This window comes from Hoplias malabaricus, chromosome 3 (genome assembly GCF_029633855.1).
Source record: "Hoplias malabaricus isolate fHopMal1 chromosome 3, fHopMal1.hap1, whole genome shotgun sequence".
In the NCBI taxonomy this organism is placed as follows: domain Eukaryota; kingdom Metazoa; phylum Chordata; class Actinopteri; order Characiformes; family Erythrinidae; genus Hoplias; species Hoplias malabaricus.
The window spans coordinates 5,764,899-5,785,918 of NC_089802.1; the positions used below are offsets into that span (position 1 = coordinate 5,764,899).

The 21,020-nt window shown below is 40.5% G+C and overlaps 1 protein-coding gene across 3 annotated transcripts in view; it reads right to left on the minus strand.

Annotated features, from left to right (window-relative positions):
• Positions 1-21,020, minus strand: part of dock1 (dedicator of cytokinesis 1) — a 258,525-nt gene that overhangs the window by 161,148 nt on the left and 76,357 nt on the right. For all 3 annotated transcript variants that reach the window (XM_066662743.1, XM_066662745.1, XM_066662746.1), the window contains 6 exons: positions 20,694-20,783; positions 19,773-19,873; positions 19,281-19,409; positions 15,033-15,141; positions 7,724-7,794; positions 3,767-3,873 (listed from right to left, as the gene is read on the minus strand). In XM_066662743.1, coding sequence (XP_066518840.1) covers positions 3,767-3,873; positions 7,724-7,794; positions 15,033-15,141; positions 19,281-19,409; positions 19,773-19,873; positions 20,694-20,783 — 607 coding nt within the window. The remainder of the gene's footprint in view (positions 1-3,766; positions 3,874-7,723; positions 7,795-15,032; positions 15,142-19,280; positions 19,410-19,772; positions 19,874-20,693; positions 20,784-21,020) is intronic.

Consider the following 21,020-nt stretch of genomic DNA (forward strand, 5'->3'; position numbering starts at 1 on the left):
CCCCTCTGTCTAGCTCTTAAGCTGAGCTGACATTTAAAACAGCACTTTACAGCAGTGCTAGTGGCATCTTTACTCTGATGATTACTGCAGACAAGAGTAGAGAGGCTTGTGGGATTGGGAAGTGTTCAAGCCTCCAGCAAATCACCAGCTGGATTTAAAGCAGAGGAGAGGAAGGGAGGGGGAAGGGGCTTACACGGGGTCTAGAATTGGTATAAAGGAACCACATTCAACAAGTTTCTTCTAGAATGTGTCTATTAACAGTATACCAGAGCACATCACACTCATACACACACTCAGAACCCCCCATGCACTTTGTGCAGAGCTAGAGACAGTCCCTGTGGCCTGAATTCACTACTAGTCTCTCTCTCTCTCATTATGAGAGCATGCTTCAGATGCCTAACATTTTAGCCCACGCACAGAACACAAAGACCACTGGAGGCATAAAGAAACGTCATCAACTCGACAAAGACAACCTCTAATGAACTAAAATCACTGCTGACTTCATCAAGCTTCGTTAAATAGTCCAAATATCATAGAACCACTGTAGAAAAGACCACTTCATTCTCACCGAGTAATCATTATTATAAACTAATGGAAAGAAAAAGTTAACATCCATTAAACATCCATTTAAAGGGAAAAACTAAATTGTTGTGTGTACGAACTATCCACCAATCTTTGAAGCTGTATGTCGCACTACTTTCCCAGAGATTCTTATTCATGGGACGGAAGGGTGGTGCAGCAGGGCCTGGAGGTTGTGGGTTCAATTCCCACTCCTGGTGACTGTCTGTGAGGAGTGTGGTGTGTTCTCCCTGTGTCTGCGTGGGTTTCCTTCGGGTGACTGTCTGTGAGGAGTGTGGTGTGTTCTCCCTTTGTCTGTGTGGGTTTCCTCCGGGTGACTGTCTGTGAGGAGTGTGGTGTGTTCTTCCTTTGTCTGTGTGGGTTTCCTCCGGGTGACTGTCTGTGAGGAGTGTGGTGTGTTCTTCCTTTGTCTGCGTGGGTTTCCTTCGGGTGACTGTCTGTGAGAAGTGTGGTGTGTTCTTCCTTTGTCTGCATGGGTTACTTCCGGGTGACTGTCTGTGAGGAGTGTGGTGTGTTCTCCCTGTGTCTGCGTGGGTTTCCCCTCGGGTGACTGTCTGTGAGGAGTGTGGTGTGTTCTCCCTGTGTCTGCGTGGGTTTCCTCCGGGTGACTGACTGTGAGGAGTGTGGTGTGTTCTCCCTGTGTCTGCGTGGGTTTCCTCTGGGTGACTGTCTGTGAGGAGTGTGGTGTGTTCTCTCTGTGTCTGCGTGGGTTTCCTCCGGGTGACTGTCTGTGAGGAGTGTGGTGTGCTCTCCCTGTGTCTGCGTGGGTTTCCTCCGGGTGACTGTCTGTGAGGAGTGTGGTGTGTTCTCTCTGTGTCTGCGTGGGTTTCCTCCGGGTGACTGTCTGTGAGGAGTGTGGTGTGTTCTCTCTGCGTCTGCGCAGAAAACTCTACTCAGGATAAATTAGTATTTTTCAGGGAATACAAGGAATTTGTTTTTTTTATAAACACTGCTACTGAAAAAGACTGACTGCTGGTTGCAACATTTGACTTAAATGCCTTCAAATCAATTTATATATTAGTTATTGAGGAATTAAAGTATTATTTTATATGGTGCACTATTCATAAAACAGCGCTGATATCCATACGGTGTGATGGTGATATCCATAATGTGTGTGGTGTTATTTTCTTATCATTGTCTGGGGAAAATGTTTCAAAAAAGAAAAAGGGATCCTCTAACACAGAATGTGATAAAATAAAACTTGAAATTAAGCACTAAGCATCACAGTCATTTCGGTGCACAGAGTAATTAAAGTATTAAAACTTTCAAATCTATATTTAATAGCGCAATTTAAAAAAGTGACCACAGTCTTAAGGCACATTTCTCAAGATGTCTTGCGCTGACAGAGCTGAAATCTTCCCTGTAAATCATTTTTCACTCTTCCCTTTACTCATAAATCATGTGCAATGAAAATTAATAGCTTCGTAATTGTAAAGCACTGCTAACAGCTGGAGACATAAATGATGGTTACACACTTATCTGGCAAAAATGTGGACACATCAAAAAAGAACGCTTATTTGTCAATTTTTTTTTTGTTATTTTGTGGAGGGTTTTTTTTTCTTAATTTATAATATATTATACATCATAAACTAGTGCCTCATCAATTTAATACTAACTTGAAAACTTATAAAAATGAAAACTTACAATGTAACAGCAAATGTAATTAATTTTTGAAATCCAGTGTTTGAGAAGTCTGAATGGGCATCGTTAATTGAGGTTTCTTATATATATATATGCATGATGATGAATAAACACATTTTTAAGAAACTAAACTATACTAAGCTAATTTTAAATGTCCAATACAATAACATCCTTTATTATTTAATCCTGGCATATGTAAATAAAATGTTTTTCCCTCAAGTTTGACACAAAGAAATGTATAATTACTGGACAGCTATATCATATTATGTATCATCATTTTTTTTCTGCAATGGAAGTTCAACAGCAAGATTCCAAGCTGCTTTCTTGTGGTTACGTGGCTACCTAAGTGATCTTCTTTGTGCCATTTTTTAAGAACACAATATATTTCCCTGAACAACAGATAAACACAACATAAAGCATGGGCATGTGTTCTCCCTATGTCTGTGTGGGTTTCCTCCGGGTAACTGTCTGTGAGGAGTGTGGTGTGTTCTCTCTGTGTCTGCGTGGGTTTTCTCCAGGTGACTGTCTGTGAGGAGTGTGGTGTGTTCTCTCTGTGTCTGCGTGGGTTTCCTCCGGGTGACTGTCTGTGAGGAGTGTGGTGTGTTCTCCCTGTGTCCGCGTGGGTTTCCTCCGGGTGACTGTCTGAGGAGTGTGGTGTGTTCTCCCTGTGTCTGTGTAGGTTTCCTTCGGGTGACTGTCTGTGAGGAGTGTGGGTTGTTCTCCCTGTGTCTGTGTGGGTTTCCTTCGGGTGACTGTCTGTGAGGAGTGTGGTGTGTTCTCTCTGTGTCTGTGTGGGTTTGCTTCGGGTGACTGTCTGTGAGGAGTGTGGTGTGTTCTCTCTGTGTCTGTGTGGGTTTCCTTCGGGTGACTGTCTGTGAGGAGTGTGGTGTGTTCACCCTGTGTCTGCGTGGGTTTCCTCCGGGTGACTGTCTGTGAGGAGTGTGGTGTGTTCACCCTGTGTCTGCGTGGGATTCCTCCGGGTGACTGTCTGTGAGGAGTGTGGTGTGTTCTCCCTGTGTCTGCGTGGGTTTCCTCTGGGTGCTCCGGTTTCCTCCCACAGTCCAAAAACACACGTTGGTAGGTGGATTGGCGACTCAAAAGTGTCCGTAGGTGTCAGTGAATGTGTGTGTATGTCTGTGTTGCCCTGTGAAGGACTGGCGCCCCCTCCAGGGTGTATTCCCGCCTTGCGCCCAATGATTCCAGGTAGGCTCTGGACCCACCGTGACCCTGAACTGGATAAGGGTTACAGATAATGAATGAATGAATGAATGAATATGTTCCCCTGAACAACAGACAAACACAACATAAAGCATTTTAATTCACATAAAATGGTAAGATTATAGAGTAGAACAAAATGTCCTGTAGTAAAAGTTTATAAACATACAATATAAATGAGATCAACTTTTGACATTGCTCTGAAGCCATATTGAGTTTAGCAGCAACAGCATATTTTCTCACTTGTACATATATGTACCCTGTCCTGCCTGACTCTCAGAGTCAAAGCTGGAGAGTGACCTTCAGAAAGACAATGTGTGTATGTACATACCGTGCTGTGTGAAGAGATCACTGTGGACAATGTCGATCATACAGTAGAGCTTCTGTCTGACCAAGCGGCCTTGTGGTACCTTCAGAATGAACTCTGTGAACAGCTTGCTGCAGAGAGAAAAATAATGTGGGGGAGAGAGAGAGCGACAGAGAGATAGAGAGAGAGAGAGAGAATGATTATTACATTCTCCAATATTCAGTAAGCATATGCTCAAATATTTAAATATGTGTTAAAAGTGTGTTAGGGATTCATGCCCAAACTAAACAAGTGCCCTGGGAAAATGCTCTCTCTATTGACTGGCCAAATAACTTGCATATTTACAGATCTACCTCTCTGACGGACACAAAAATTTGCAACCACAGAGGTTAAACCGTCTCTTCTCGTACAGCTAGGATTTTGAATATATATAGCGTGTGCTCAGCAGTTGGGCTGGCTGAAGTGTGCTTGTCTGAGATAGTCCTGTTGTGACTGTGGCAGATTCTTCAGCACAGCATATGGCAGAGGCGAGCAAGAGAGCGATAGCTCCATACCGTGCACTGCTGGGGCATGGCAGAACCCCAAGACCACAATCTGGCAACAGGGACAGATTCGCACAACAGGATACATGACTGTAAAGCTACTTAACCTCACAGCAGGCGCTAGCAGTAAGTGAGAAACAGAGAGAGAGAGCGCATGCGAGAGAAGTGGAAAATGACTTAAGAAAAGGGCAGGGAGAAGAAGTAGAAAGGAGGACTTTGGAGAGGAGGGGGGGAGGGGTTCAGAGCCGGTGTAAAAACTGTTTTCGTAAAAAGAGCTTACAACTACTAAATCATTCATGCAAAAGCAAATGGAAATATAGGGGCTAGTGTCAGTGTGTATCCTTCTGTAACGGACCAAAGAAGCTAGAAATCCTGTGGATTGTCCACCTTGGAGAATAAATAAATAAGAAGCCTATCATAGTCCTTGCTGTGTTTCCCAGTGCAAGGCCTGGCCTTCAAACAGTCTGCTCAAGCCCAGCAGCCCAGAGAGAGGAACATCCACACAGCCTCTGTCAGCAAGAGTCTAATGTGTGTGTGCGGTGCGTGTCCGTTCAAAAACCACTAATATCTGAGTATTGTTGGATAAAGCACTTGCTTTTAGGTTAAATATCAAATTAAAGAGCAAGAATTCTCATTCCAATAATGAAAACACCAATACAGAATACAGAAACACTCATTCATTCATTATCTGTAACCGCTTTTCCAGTTCAGGGTCGCGGTGGGTCCGGAGCCTACCCGGAATCACTGGGCGCAAGGCAGGAACTCACCCTGGAGGGGGCGCCAGTCTTTCACAGGGTGACACTCATTCACACCTATGGACACTTTTGAGTCATAGAGAAACATGTATAATGATAATTAACAAGCATCAGACGTCATGCCATTGGACATTAGCAACTGACCTCAGTAATGGTCTCATGGTTTGAATATATATAGACACACACACACACACCCTTACAGAAAAAGTCTGATGTGTATGTGCGCGTGTCCGTTCAAAAACCACTGATATTCGGGTATTGTCTGATTATCCACGTGCTTTTATGTTAAATATCACATTTTTAATAAGGATCAGCTATGAAAGTGGTATCTGCATTTACACGTACGACTAAGACATCAGCAAATATAGAGGAAATTACCAGTAAACACATACACTCAACGGCTGCGATGCACTCATGCGTTAGTGTAACGTGTGAGACAAAAATCAGCAAAGTAACTGCTGGACGTGACCGGTTTCTTCCAGGATGACAACTCCCTCATTCACAGGTCACGAGGGGGTCACTGAGTGCTTTAATAATCATGAAAATGATGCAATTCAGGTGGCACTGCTTTCAAAGTCACCACAGTTCAACCCAATTTAACACTTAAAAAAAAAAAAAAAAAAAAAAAAAAAAAAAGATTTGGACTGAGTTCTCTTCACAGTCTTCTGCAAAACACCAGCAGAGGGAATATATTTAAGACGTTTTGTGTTCCATCCTTCATTTACACTTCCAGGAGTGTGAAGAATCCATGCCAGTGTGCATTGAAGCTGGTGTAATATACACGTTTAGGCCTGGGTGATTTATAAGAATAATTATCTGCCTAGTTTCTAGCTTATCTTTGTTGTTTTTTAGACTGATTTAATTAAAAAACATTAACAATTCTTAATAATATAAGATCTCTCATGAATAAAGCTGTTAGTGCAAATAGATGCTTTGGTTAGCTCTTGCTGATGTTGGTTCATGTAGACATGATTAATTAAGTTAATAGATACCTCTTTGGAAGAATATGCAAATATCAGAGATGCTGTGGAATTCAGCAAAATAATATTAATCCCATTATTTATTGATGTACTTTTCATAATTGTACAATACACATTAAGGAGCCATATTCACACCCACAATTCTCCCACTGCTACCTGTGTCTCATGTGTTTAGGTTCGTTTTGTTATTAAAGGAAACTGACCCATGGGCAAATATCTGTTTTCATGTTTGATATTTACATACAAACATTAATTTGCATTTAAAACGTTTCTGAATACAAACGAGAATGTGAAAGGTGTCCCCTTAAAAGAATACATTATTTTTTACCCAGAGCCCTAGCGCTTAGCCTTCTGAGTTTCAAAGTTTAGGAGAAACACGTGCATGCCGAGTCTATAACAGAACTAGATTAAGTCATTTTACTACTGATAATTGTATGAGAATGTTATTCATGACAGAACACATTAACCTGAGCAGTGGACACGGCTGCTGAGTGAACGCCTCTCTGCGTTTCCATGGCAACCTCCTCACTCAAAAACGTGTTGCATGGTGAATTAAAGCATAGAGAAAAATACCTGACAGTAAGTGAAGGAGGGAGTGTACGGGGGGAGAGAAAGAGAGAGAGAGAGATGGACTAAAACAATATGAAATCAACCAGTTGAGCATGCAGAGAACTGAAGTTAATTCTATAATGGCAGAGAAAGCAGCAAAGATGGCAGATTTTATTTCAAGGGGCCATTTATGAGCCCAAAGCAAATGAGCATTTTCATTTCTTTTTTTTCCGCAAAATCACAAGAGCGAGGAGAGCCTAATTTGTCAAATTCGCAGAATGTAATTCCTATCTTCAGCCTTGATTTAATTTGCAGCCCCTTAAGGCTGCTCATGCAGGATGAGAGACAGGTGGGCTGGAAGTGGAGGAACTGCTGAGAGAGGTAGCACTACGCTTTCGTTCTTCATTCCCCACTAAGATCATTATAACATTATCACAATAACAGTATCAAACAAAGCAAATTATACTGACCAAAACAAAGTGTTCTCTTTTTACACATATACAGTGGAACCTCTACTAACGAACTTTCCAAGATACGAACCAGGCATTTGAATATTTTCTGCTTCCACCAACGAACCACGACTCTAGAAACGAACCCGAGCCTCCGCCGAGCCGGCGACTGGAAATGGCCACTGACCCCAATAGGCGAGTCTCCCAGCGCCCAGACTTGAGTGAGCTTTTAAGATTAGCACATTGTAGCTTTAGCAATTTAGCATTAGTGTAAATAGCAGACATCGAAATTCGTGCTAAGTTAAGCCGTATCTACGCTTCGTCTCCCCACATTCACCCGCCTACTCTCCGTTATTCTACCCACCCCCACCTCCCGTCATACAGCCAGTGCCTGTGTTACTCCTCCAGCCAGTCGTCACGTCTTCAAGGTAGCGATGTGTAACCACTTACAACTTTATTATTTCTCTTTTATTTTTAGTAACGCTACATGTATTTTTTTACTAATTTGAGAGTGTTGTAAACATATATCAGTGCAAAAAGGGTGACTTTCGGGGGTGGGCTGGAAGACATTAATTGCTTTTCCATTAGTTTAAATGGGGAAAATTGACTCGGGAAACGAACTTTTCCACTTACGAACCGTCCACGGAACGGATCAAGTTCGTAGGTAGAGATTCCACTGTACTCAATGATGTTGTAATTATCTTACCTGAGCTCCTTGGGATCAAAGACCAGTTTGACATCATTGACAATGGTAGGAACATATTTCAGAGCTGCACCCTGGAGATGAAGAAAAACACTGTCAGTAAACTACAAGTAGCTACAGTATAAAACACTCAGAAACAGCTGAGCAATAAAAGCCTTTGACATTTTAACAAATAACATTCAGAAATGTGTTAATGAAAACTATAGAAAGAAAATGACTTTTCGATATTAAAACAAATCTAATTCTTAAAGAGATTACCATTAAAAACAGATTCATCTGGGTATATATCAGACTATGTATATAGTATATGCAAAATAAGCAATTCAAATAAAGTATCTTCAGTTTACAAATTGACAGGGACCACGAATGTTATTTTAATACACCTGTCTGTGCTCTGTAAACCCGGCACTGATGAGCTGCCTAACTCACCACTTCCTGGTGCCTAAACCAGTCAGTCAATAGCTCACAGAGCAGCCATGCTGAGCAGAAAGATACACAAGCTGCAAATAAGCCTTCACACACTGCCAATCAATCGCGGTGGAGCAGCTGATGAAGGCCCAGAATTTGTAGTCATTTCAGCCCTCATCCCACTGCGGCACCGTCTCACACACAGTATCCTTCCTTTCTTACTTTAGAATCCACTCTCATATCAAATTTCTACAGGGTTTTTGTCCCAGTTTCACAATTTTTCTTTCATGTTGCATTTCTGTTTAGATGAAAAGGTTTGAGACAAAGCAAAGTCTTGAAAGAGTTTAACCAGGGTTCAATATTTTATTCAATAAAAACTCTTGTCAAAAAGCACTAGGCTTATTTTTTTTGTTTGTGATTTAAATGTATGGGTTGATAGTATTTTTTTCTACTCATGAGAGTGAAGCAGGGCGCAGCAGCTAGTGTCGCAGTCACATTGCTCCAGGGGCCTGGAGGTTGTGGGTTCGATTTCCGCTCCGGGTGACTGTCTGTAAAGAGTGTGGTGTGTTCTCCCTGTGTCTGCATGGGTTTCCTCCGGGTGACTGTCTGTGAGGAGTGTGGCGTGTTCTCCCCATGTCAGCGTGGGTTTCCTCCGGGTGACTGTTTGTGAGGAGTGTGGTGTGTTCTCCCTGTGTCTGCATGGGTTTCCTCCGGGTGACTGTCTGTGAGGAGTGTGGCGTGTTCTCCCCAATGTCAGCGTGGGTTTCCTCCGGGTGACTGTCTGTGAGGAGTGTGGTGTGTTCTCCCTGTGTCAGCGTGGGTTTCCTCCGGGTGACTGTTTGTGAGGAGTGTGGTGTGTTCTCTCCGTGTCTGCGTGGGTTTCCTCCGGGTGCTCCGGTTTCCTCCCACAGTCCAAAAACACACGTTGGTAGGTGGACTCAAAAGTGTCCATGGGGTGTGTGTGTGTGTGTGTGTGTGTGTGTGTGTTGCCCTGTGAAGGACTGGCGCCCTCCCCAGGGTGTATTCCCGCCTTACACCCAATGATTCCAGGTAGGCTCTGGACCCACCGCGACCCTGAACTGGATAAGCGCTTACAGACAATGAATGAATAAGAGTGAAGCATAAATTCCATAGATGTAAAGTCAGGCAACACACTTCATCTTTCTACAGCATTCTAAAACATATTAAAAACAAACTGACAAAAAAAATAATGACCTTGTCGGCTCACAATAATGCATAGCAGCTTAGGGTAGGTTACAAAACATGTGATGGTTATTTTAATCAGACCCAAACCGCAAGGCAAACTGGTGATTTTAGATTATGTTAAAGATAACAGGTTTGCTGTTGGGAGTGGTGAAGTAAACCTGCTGTAAGGGAGTTTGAAAAGTAAACAAGAGAAGGAGTTGATACTGCCGCCATCAGTGGTAATGTGATGATATACAGGGGGTTCTCTACTTACGACGTTGATCCGTTCCTAGGTCGTGTCGTAAAACCGATTTTCGGTGTAAGTCGGAACATATGTACATACTGTACGTAAATAACATACTGTAAGAACTTATCCTATCCTAACACCTATCCTCCTTAGTCCCGAGCCGCGTAACCGTGTATTCTTCCGCCGCGCCGCACCAAACACGAAGTTCACGTTACGACGTTTACCACGCAAAACCACTTGAGTCGAAACAAGGCTTTATACAGTAAATGGGAGATGTGTCGTAACCACGAAACATCGTAACTCAGGACTGACGTAACCCCAGTAGTACACTTCACTTACTCATACATACAGAACGCTGACGTACAGCAAATGGCCTGAATTTGGGGTAAATATCTACAATTATTTAAAATTGTCTTTTTAAATTTTTAAAATTGTCTTTTTATTTGAAATTTAGATGTTTTCACACAATTATCCTAAATAAATGACTAAAAAGTATAGACAAAACACAAATAACTAGAAAGTTTGAAACACAATTATACATTTGAGATCAAATAATCTTTTTAATAAGTGTTTTGAATGAGATAAAACAGGAAGAGAGGTCAATTTAACATCAGTCTCTAGTCTAATGATGTGACGATCGGCCACATTTTCCATCAGCTGAGCGTTTTCTTCTATTTTGTCTTCACATGTAATGACTGCTTTCACAGTTATTTATTTAAATCTTTAAGTAAGTAGTAAGTCTTCGAAGTCATCTCATACCACCTCTTGCTGCTTCACGTACCACCGTTTGAGAACCACTGATCTAAACCATACACCTGTCCCCTATATCCCATTACCTACATCATCTACACTACATTATTTACCCTCCATTTACTATGTCCTCTACACTACATGCAATGGCCCTCATTTTATTATACATTATCAACACCCTATTAACTACCATTTAACTCTTAACCTTCCACCGAACATGCTGACTAACAACCTGTTTACTAACCACCTGCACCTCATCATGTGCCCTCTGAAACAGCCTTTCTCTGGTGTGCAGTCTGGGTTCCTCAGGGGTGCCAACAAAAATATTCTGATGTTCCTGACATAAAAATGATAAAGACAGTTACAAAACGTATGAAAAAATCAGCTATGACTGCTTCAAGAATCACACTACTGTATTTAAAAAAAATAAAGTCAGAATATTTTGAGAATAAATCAGAATATTTATAGGAAAAAAGACTATTCTCATCTTCAACATTAGAATATCTCATCTCTCAGCAACTTAAAAGTCTTGAGAGTTTTGGTCAGTAATCTCTTTTGATCGTCAGAGTGGGACTGTGGGTTCGCATTGAGAGTGGACGCAGTGGACGCAGTGGACGCAGTGAAAAACACATTTTCTTCTCAAGCAAACTGATCAATAAATATACAGTTTTGTTTATAAGAAAGTATAAAAATTATGTCCGATTATCGCTCTGTGTGTGTGTGTGTGTGTGTGTGTATGTATTTTGGCTGACATACGCAGGCAGAAAGTATGTTTTCTGATCAATATTATATTGCGATTACTTCTAATTTTCCATAATATTAAACGGTGCTGGGAAATGTTAAGAAAAGCTGCTCTAAACAACAGAATCCCAAACTCCATCACAGCCTCCTCCTCCCTCTGTATACATCAAAGAAACTCTAGCCTTCATAAATCTAGAATTACAACTACTTTGGTATTTATTACATTTAAATGATATAGTTATAAATAATAACTAATTGAACGGGGTGCAAATACTTTATTCTTGTTCTAGACCAGGGGTCAGCAACCCGCGGCTCTTTGATCCCTCTGATGCGGCTCAGCTTTTGAAAATAAATAATGAGAATTTAATTCAAATGTATTTTATTTTGGTTTGTTCATTTTCAAAATGTAATTCTATGAAGATTATGGCAATCTTGTAACATCTAAAATATTTAATATTTCAAATATTTTGTCGTTCTTAATACACGTCACAACTTCCAACGTGCGACACCCGCCAGTGTGCGGTTTCTTTAACTTTTTGACCGCTGACGGCGCCAGTAAAATAATGACGGCATGCAGAGAGAAGACAGTGTTTTTGTTTGCTGCCGGTGGATAATTTAAGTTCGATGTTCTTCCCCCATTGCTACAAGGACTCAAATAGACATTGAGTATTTTACTTAACCCTCAACACAACGTCTTTTTTTTTCCAAGAATTAAAAATATTTTGTTGCATGCAGAAAAGTTATTTCATTTTCTCTGCAGTCGTTCGTTGATTTCGTGAATGTAACACAGTATAGTTTGTTTATACAGAGCACAAAGGCAAAAAAACCCTGTTATGCGCAGTGTTATTTCATGTAAAATTTCAAAAGGGTTTTGTGGCTCCCAGTGTTTTCTTTACTGTGTGAAACGGGTCCAAACGGCTCTTTGAGTGGTAAAGGTTCTAGACAATTTATCAGTTCTTCTTATTCTTGACTTATTTTCTATGGACTTTTGAGTAAGCTCCGTCAGGTACACAACTGCATTCCTATGATACTTCCTGCACTTCCAGCAAAACTATATTTGTTACAAATTTAAAAATGACCAAGAAATAAGTACATTTAAATTGCTTAATTTTGTAAAGTTCAGTTTTTGCACTTTAAACAAAAAGTTCCCCAACATTTACATATATATTCAGGTAATTCTATACCACAGTCAGCTAAGGATGCCCTCTGTGGGGACGTTACCCTCTGAATGAATGACATTTCGTGCCCATAAAGCCCTTCACAGCTGCCGATCTAGACTGCAATAAAATCTCTGATGCAGAAGACTGACTGATTACAGAGCCCAGTATAATAAAGAGAAGTAGAATCTACAGGGAGAGAAGAGGGTCATAACACACCATGTGCCAGGCAGACATGATGGAATCCACAAATAAGCTCATATTCCACAGTCAGAGCACAGTAGGAGCAGCTATGACGTTTTTTCACATACATAAATCTACAGAAACCCAGATCCCGATTTTCCTCATTACTGATTGCTACTGTGGCTCTCACTGGTTTTCTGCATAAATAAAAGCTTGGAAATGTGCACTTTCAGGTCCATGGTAACTGTAAATCATCTGCTCCAGCCTAAGTATACAGAACTGATTTCTAGGCAATTACATGGCCTACAGCTGTGGTTCCCAAGAGAGAGACTCTGGTCTGGGCTCAGATCTCAACACAAAGTAAAGTTCTTTTGTATTGTTTTTGTTTTTAAATCAGAACTAGATTTCTAAATTTCATGCAAATCCCTTTCATCTCTTGTAGCTCAGTCATGGAGATGCATTGTCCATGCCACAATGACATCACTCAGTTTGTGACTTGCATCTGTCAAAGCTGCTTAGTAAATCAACAATTCAAGGTTAACATGACACAGCTGAAAAGGCATCTTCGAAACGTACGCTGTACAAAGAAAAGAAATGTCCACAGTGAAAACCGCTCGCTTAAATATTAATGGACTATTTAATATATGAAATACTGTTTCATTTTATCCTCTCTGGACCTTCAGCTTGAGCCAGACATTTTTCTCCCACCAAACAAATCAACTAACCAGAGAGACGTACTAAAGAAAGTAGGCCACTTCCTTCAAATCTATTCCACAGTAAAACTGCCCCAAGTCCAGTTATATCATACCTAGATGAAAATTAAGGACGTTAAAAGGCAGACGCTCCCAAATCAGGATTGATTAGATGGTTTCGTAACAGTGTATACTTCAAGTACTGTAAATGCTCATTTAGAAAAGATTCTCTAGTCTTTCAAATACATTTAAATGCTCATGTAATGAAGGTAAATAAAATGGTTTACAGTGTGCAAAGCCATGTTAATGAGAATATATATCATTAGGTACTGTGTAACACTACAGTTTCCATAAACAGACAAATGTCTTTACCACTCGAGTTGTAACGTTTAAAACTGGCTCATGACCTGCTGACTCTGTGTTTCACCGTTGTACTTATTCACTTGATGTTATAAAGATGAAGAGATGCATGTTTTGGAAACATGTTGAATTTGTGACATATTGTGAACAGGTGAGAATAAATCACAGCCTCTGACACTCATCACTGACCCAGTCAGCAAATTTGCTTAGAGATCATTATTGTGAGCCCTTTGAGAGGGAAGCTACACAGAGCAGCTACTGAAGCAGGATGAGAGGCTTCCGGAGCTTTATATCGATGGGGGCTTCTCTGATATGGACTTGATTTGACTGGAGTGTCAGCTTTTAAATAAGGTCTTGTTGACTCAAGTGTTTACCATTGAAAACTAAAGGAGAAAACTAGATCAGAAGCCAAGTCTCTAACACACTTCTCTGAACGGCACGTTTGAAGAATGATAAGGTGTCGCTCAGCTTCAGTGCTTTTAATCAAGATTTTGTGCGAGCTTATTGCCCACGCACCCTGCAATGTTCAGAAGCAGTGTTTGACTAGTTAGAAAAATGCAGGCACGATTAGAGCAAATCCCACAGGAAAAGCTCCTTAGGCAGCTTTCACATAAGGCAAGAAAGAGGTGACAGCTTGAAAAGGAGCAAAACAATGTCGGGAAGAGTGGAAGGCACCGATGAAAAGTACACGAGAGAAAGAAAAGATGCTGGAATTTCTGTAATTACATTCAGATTCACATCGTCTGTGGAAGGCTTTATCTCCCCGAGAAATATTTTCTCAAGATCAAATCTCTGATTTACCACAAAAAACCTTACAGTATAAACTCGTTACACAAGCTGCTCCAGTACTGACCTGTGTTTGTGTGTTATAAAAATAGTGAGAGCGAAGGTGAGTAAAACGGTGTTAGAATTAAGGACATAACCGACCACTGAATGAATGAGCGACAGAAGCAAGAAAAGGACAGAAAAACAGAAGAGAAGAGACAGAATACCTTGAGGAGGAGCTAAACAGGATGAGCCCAGAGAAGAAGGAGATGAAGAGAAGATAAATGAAGCAGAGAAAAGAAACACACACAAACATGATCAGATCAGAGGAGAACAGATGTCATAACAAACCAAACATACATCGCTCTGTGGTAAAGAACAGAAAATATGAAGATTGTAGGTAAATAACAATCGAGTATCGAATCCTAGTTCCATCTTTTTGAAGGCTGGGTTTTGAGGCTTTCTCTCATTGCAAGCAGGTTGGCAAACAACAAAAAGCCTTTACATTGTGAAGCATGTCTAATTACACTTGAATAAGCCTTTGCTTTAGCCTACTGTACCCACTTCTTCCTCACCAAGAATTGCTGGCAGTGATGATGCAGTTTCCAGTTGTGTTATATACATTCATTAAAATTGCTTTTTAAATTGACAGAACTGGCTTAATCTATAGACGACAAATGATTTATCTTACAATTTTAGCTGGAACACTCACACCACCTACAAATTAACCTTACATAAGCAAAGCATTCATTGCCATCCTGTGCCCCTACATACACATTTGTGTTCTGGCATTAGAGGAAAGCAATGTGATTATGTGGTGGTACCTTGACCATGCTTGTGCTTTCTGCGTCGCTGTTCATCATAATGCTGAAGGAGGTAAAAAGATTCCTCAGCGATTCCATGAAATCTGCTTCCCCCTTATTCTCATAGAGCCTGAAAAAGAGACATAAAAACACAGCTCAGTGGCCTGGACACGGCGATAAACAAAACCTCTGGGAGAAAGAGCAGTTGACAGTCTGGCCAGTGTGTGCTCAGTATGCTAATGCATCGTACTAAAATAAAGTAGCCCTTAATGTTGAGCCAAGCAGCATTCCAAGCAACGTCCAAGTGAACTCAGACGTGCACTCTTACAAACTCACCTTAGAGAATCTTTAGCAGGGCATGGAAAGGAGGTATTTTGGTCTAGATGTAATGTGCGGTTTTAAAACATGTGATAGGACAGAAGTCTTAGCAAGGGGTGCAATTTACTGGGGATATCATATGTAAAACCCACTTTTTCAGCGCTTGTGAACGTATATTTAGGCATACCTGGAGTGCCTATCAACACAAAAACTGAAATAAGACACCCCAACTGAGTTTTATGTTGTCTGCTCAGAAGGCATGGCCTAAAACAAGCCATTCTGATTTAGCTCTGCTTCCTGGAGCCATATTCACATGGGCAAACGCAGGACAATATCAAGCAAGATCAAGAGCTAAATTAAAGTGAGAAGTGTGCAATCTGGTTAAAACAAGAGTAGAGAAGCAATAGATCAGAGCTAAAGTAGTTGCTTCACTCTTATGTATGAGCTTAGCATGACTCACACTCATTTAAAGTGACAGGCGTTGAAAATAGCCATGCAGACAATAGCTATTTAAACAGGATGGAAATGGTGCTGTGGTATGTGATCCTTGCTGAATTTTGACCAAAGTCACAGACATTTTAAAAGCACCCCATCAAAATGTTAAATGGGGTGTCTATAATTGTAGGAAAACTCTGTTCCACCTTAAGAGATGTGGAGTGTTTGAGCATAAAACAAACAAGAGAGAACAGTGTGTTTGAGGAAATAAAACAACTGTTGTTCCTATGTGACTGAAGTTTAACATGCCTGGAAGACACTCGTTTCTCTGCATACCGAACATTTGGGAAACTCTGCATTGTCTAAAACACCTCTAGGTGCCGTTTCTCTGCATACCGAACATTTGGGAGTCTCTCCATTGTCTAAAACACCTCTAGGTGCCGTTTCTCTGCATACTGAACATTTGGGAGTCTCTCCATTGTCTAAAACACCTCTAGATGTCGTTTCTCTGCATACCGAACATTTGGGAGTCTCTCCATTGTCTAAAACACCTCTAGATGCTGATTCTCTGCATACCGAACATTTGGGAGTCTCCCCATTGTCTAAAACACCTCTAGATGTCGTTTCTCTGCATACCAAACATTTGGGAGTCTCCCCATTGTCTAAAACACCTCTAGATGCTGATTCTCTGCATACCGAACATTTGGGAGTCTCCCCATTGTCTAAAACACCTCTAGATGTCGTTTCTCTGCATACCAAACATTTGGGAGTCTCCCCATTGTCTAAAACACCTCTAGATGCTGATTCTCTGCATACCGAACATTTGGGAGTCTCCCCATTGTCTAAAACACCTCTAGGTGCCGTTTCTCTGCATACCGAACATTTGGGAGTCTCTCAATTGTCTAAAACAGCTCTAGATGCTGTTTCTCTGCATACCGAACATTTGGGAGTCTCCCCATTGTCTAAAACACCTCTAGATGCTGATTCTCTGCATACCGAACATTTGGGAGTCTCCCCATTCTCTAAAACACCTCTAGATGCAGTTTCTCTGCATACTGAACATTTGGGAGACTCTGCATTGTCTAAAACACCTCTAGGTGCCGTTTCTCTGCATACCGAACATTTGGGAGTCTCTCCATTGTCTAAAACACCTCTAGGTGCCGTTTCTCTGCATACCGAACATTTGGGAGTCTCTCCATTGTCTAAAACAGCTCTAGATGCTGTTTCTCTGCATACCGAACATTTGGGAGTCTCTCCATTGTCTAAAACACCTCTAGGATGTCGTTTCTCTGCATACCGAACATTTGGGAGTCTCTCCATTGTCTAAAACACCTCTAGGATGTCGTTTCTCTGCATAACGTACAGAGACCCTTTGGTGATTTCTACCCATTTACTGACATTAGACCAGTTTTGAGCTAAGAGACTTGACAGCTAGCAAGTGGTGTCTGCATTCTGTACATGAAATGTACGTTTATATACACACACACAAATGTGTGCACACACAAACAAACCCACACCAAGAGCAGAGGTAGATTAAGATGAATCTATAATCTTTTTTTTTTTGCGGTTTACATAGCCACCTAAAGCACAATGTGCCACATTATTACTCATAAAAAAAGGGTGGTGTACTCCGTGTTTCCTACTTGGCATAAGGGCAAGAAAAGCATACATATGGTAAAGACAGAGTGACAGATTTCAAAACCAACTACAAATGGGATTTTGCTTTCGTTAAATTAGAGCACCAAACCAAAAGTACGGAAAAACCCAAATGATGAGGACAACCAACTTCAACAACCAAAGATTCCACAGAGTCTACTGGAATTTGTCAGAATCATACAGGTTTTCTGCAGTACACACAAGAATTTAGCAGCTGCCCAGAAAAGCAACTTAAAATGACAGCTACATATTTGAAGTCTAATATGGATTTTTAATCTGTCCATTTTCACTGGAGCATTCAATACATTTAAGCTTTTCATGAGGGAATATAAGTCTGAGTTTGTGAAATGTAAATTAAAATCTATGTAAATATAATGTGCGTGTCTAAAGAGATGTCAGTGCAGGCTCAGGTACAGCGTAAGTCGTAATGGTTAAGCCGTTTTTGTCTGTGTGCTTTTAAGAAAAAGCCTGAGGAAGGGCACTCTGTCCCTTCCCTGTGGGCCTGAAGCTCATCACTTCCTGTGAACTCAATTTATCGGAGGTCATTATGCCACACAGCACCTCCCCAAACTGTGACTTGTAGCCTCCCACGTAGCACGGCAAGGCTGTTCCACACAAAGTCAGCAGCTCTATTTCAGCCATAGCACGCTTCTAAGTCTCACCTGGAAAGGAGGCAATCTTTTGGTTACCTGGAGCCTCACTTTTGAGCAGAACAACTGTGACTGTTATGAGAATGTCTTGGAAAAAAAAAAGCTTGAGATTAAGGCTGCAGTCTCCATTGGACTGTGTTAATTCTTGCCTTGACCATTAAAAAATTCTGATCTAAAATATCCTTTTACCTCTGTCAGTGGAAGAGGCTTTTCCAGTATATGGGTGTCGTGTGTCCAACTAATTCAAATATGCACCATATTTGAGGCAAATCAAGATGACTTGCACATTACCACAACAGCAGCCTGATCCCAGCTGGCTTCCCTGACATAGATTAGGCCCTGGTTTGGAATTATTTTAAATGGAGACTAATGGAAACTGATTCAGGACCAAGCTTATCATCAGAGGATGACCTCCCCACTCTATGGGCCAAATGTGAATAGACAGTTCAGTAAAACAGATGCAATGACTACAAGTGATATGAGTAAATCCAGACTTTTCTGTTCATATAGTGTCTCTAAAAACAAATGCTATTTCAAAACCAGTTCTGATTTTAGATCATATTAAATGAGGATTTGTGAAGACAGTCAAACCCAAGCAGTAATTGAATGTATATACAAGGGGTACTCGACTTACGACGTTGATTCGTTCCTACGTCGCGTCGTAAACCGATTTTCGGTGCAAGTCGGAACATATGTACATACTGTACGTAAATAGCATACTGTAAGCACTTATCCTATCCTAACACCTATCCTCCTCGGTCCCGAGCCGCGTAACTGTGTATTCTTCCGCCGCGCACACCACACACGAAGTTCACGTTACGACGTTTACGACGCAAAACCACTTAAGTCGAAACAAGGCTTTATACAGTACATGTAACCACGAAACATCGTAACTCGGGACTGACGTAACCTGAGGACCTCCTGTACATTTATTGTTTCTAGGACCGTGTAAGCATGACCTCATCACACTGATCTGATTGATACTGCAACTGGGTAACATCTAATGAATTTAGATTCTATGCATATTTCATGACTTTCTGTCACCATAAATCTTCAAACAAACACTACATATAATGTTTCTAGTTCTCTCAATAGAACCCAGCCCAAACCTTGTGTACATTTTTTTTGCCCATTATGAATTATTCTGTTAGATACAAGATATTGAAATTCAGTGGCATGTAAAACACATAAAAATCATAAAAGGACATACTGATTAAAGAGCACTCGAGACCGGACGATGAATTTGAAGATGTACTCCAGAGCCTTCATTGCCTTCAGCAGCTGATCAGTCAACTTCTCGGCATTGTCTACATAATTCTTCAGAACCTTTGTCAGTTTTCTGATGAATAAATACACACATACAGGCACTTACATACAGGGACTTGACAAGTGATTAAATATGCAAAGAAAAGTGTTGACCATGCGATTTCCATAAATGAAAACTGGCAACTGGCAACAGGATATGTGCCATGAAGAAGTGAACAGAATATATACAGAATAATAACAACACTCTTAACATATTTAGTACGTACATATGACATTCAACTCAGTTTCCGAATATTTCCTGTGACATGAATTTGGCTAATAACTGGCTAATGTTAAATTCTTACAGACTACAACATATATTGGAAATATTCCTGCAATTAAGTCTATTTATTCATCCACTCATTATGAGAGGGAAGCAGTAAGGAGATCCACTCACGTGTATGCCAGCGTAGCACTGAAATGCTTCCGGATGTAGGTCTCCAGGACAGGATTAAAATGTTGGAACTTTCTGTCTGCTATCAGCCCAATAATAAACACCTACCGAAGACAGGGTCTCATTAAAATACAGCTCAGCTCATATTTACATTTAGAGAAAAAACATTAACAAGTTCATTTTCTCATTCAGCTCTCTTCAGGGTATTCAATGATCTGAGAAAATTGGGCCCACTAGAAATGGACAGAAGGACAGAATATATTTCAAACTATTTCCTGAACGGCCTACAGTTAAAATGATTGAAACAAATCTAAATCAATAACCTAGAAAGTGCCCTTGTGAAATACAGTGTCATTCCATAATGCAGTAGACTACACTACACACTGCATGTATGATTCAGTATTGAGTACTAGTGGCACTGCAAGAGAAAATAAAGAATGCAGGCAGAACTGCTTTTAAATTCATTTACAAAAACAAGAAGCAAATCCCTAGAACAGGAGGAGGCTTGCTCAAATTGTGTGCCAGCATTCCTTTAAGTGTTGTGCTATAAATTTGTCTGCAGTAAGACAGTGTTTCACAACATACAGAATATAATAACACCTTTCAATGACAATCAAGAGTGTGTTCTAATACAGATTGGGTAAATGGTACTGTTTGCAATATGGAAATACAAGCACGTGTATTTCTTTTAATTCTTTTATTTTTAATGTTTTGCTAGCCATACTTTAGCTTTGTTACTTGATAACTACAAATTCACTGTTGCAGCAAAGCTGTTGTTGAAATTACATAGATATTTCAGTTTATTCATTGCACATACAATACTTTACCTACTATTTTTGTTGATTTTCATGTTTATATAATTGATGTGCTGTGAGATTGAAAGGAAACTAGAAATGGTTGAAAATTACTTGGGAAAACTCTTACCAACGCATCAAACACCAACGTGTCAAAGGTCTCACTATCAGAGTTTTCCATCATAATGTTGAAGAGAGCATCCAGAGTGTCTTGTAAGAACTGGAAACAAAAATATTTACACACATCAAAAAAAGTAAAAAAAAAAATAAAAATAAAAAATTAAACTAAAAAAACCTTGATGTAGTAAGTTAGTTTAAATTAAACATTTATAGATATCCCCTCATATACATTCCACAAAGTAAACATTAATCAAGGACATAACTGCTGCGAACTTCAAAAAACTAATTAATGCTTTATGTACGAAGTAGACATATGCCTCTGAGGAATCAGTACCAA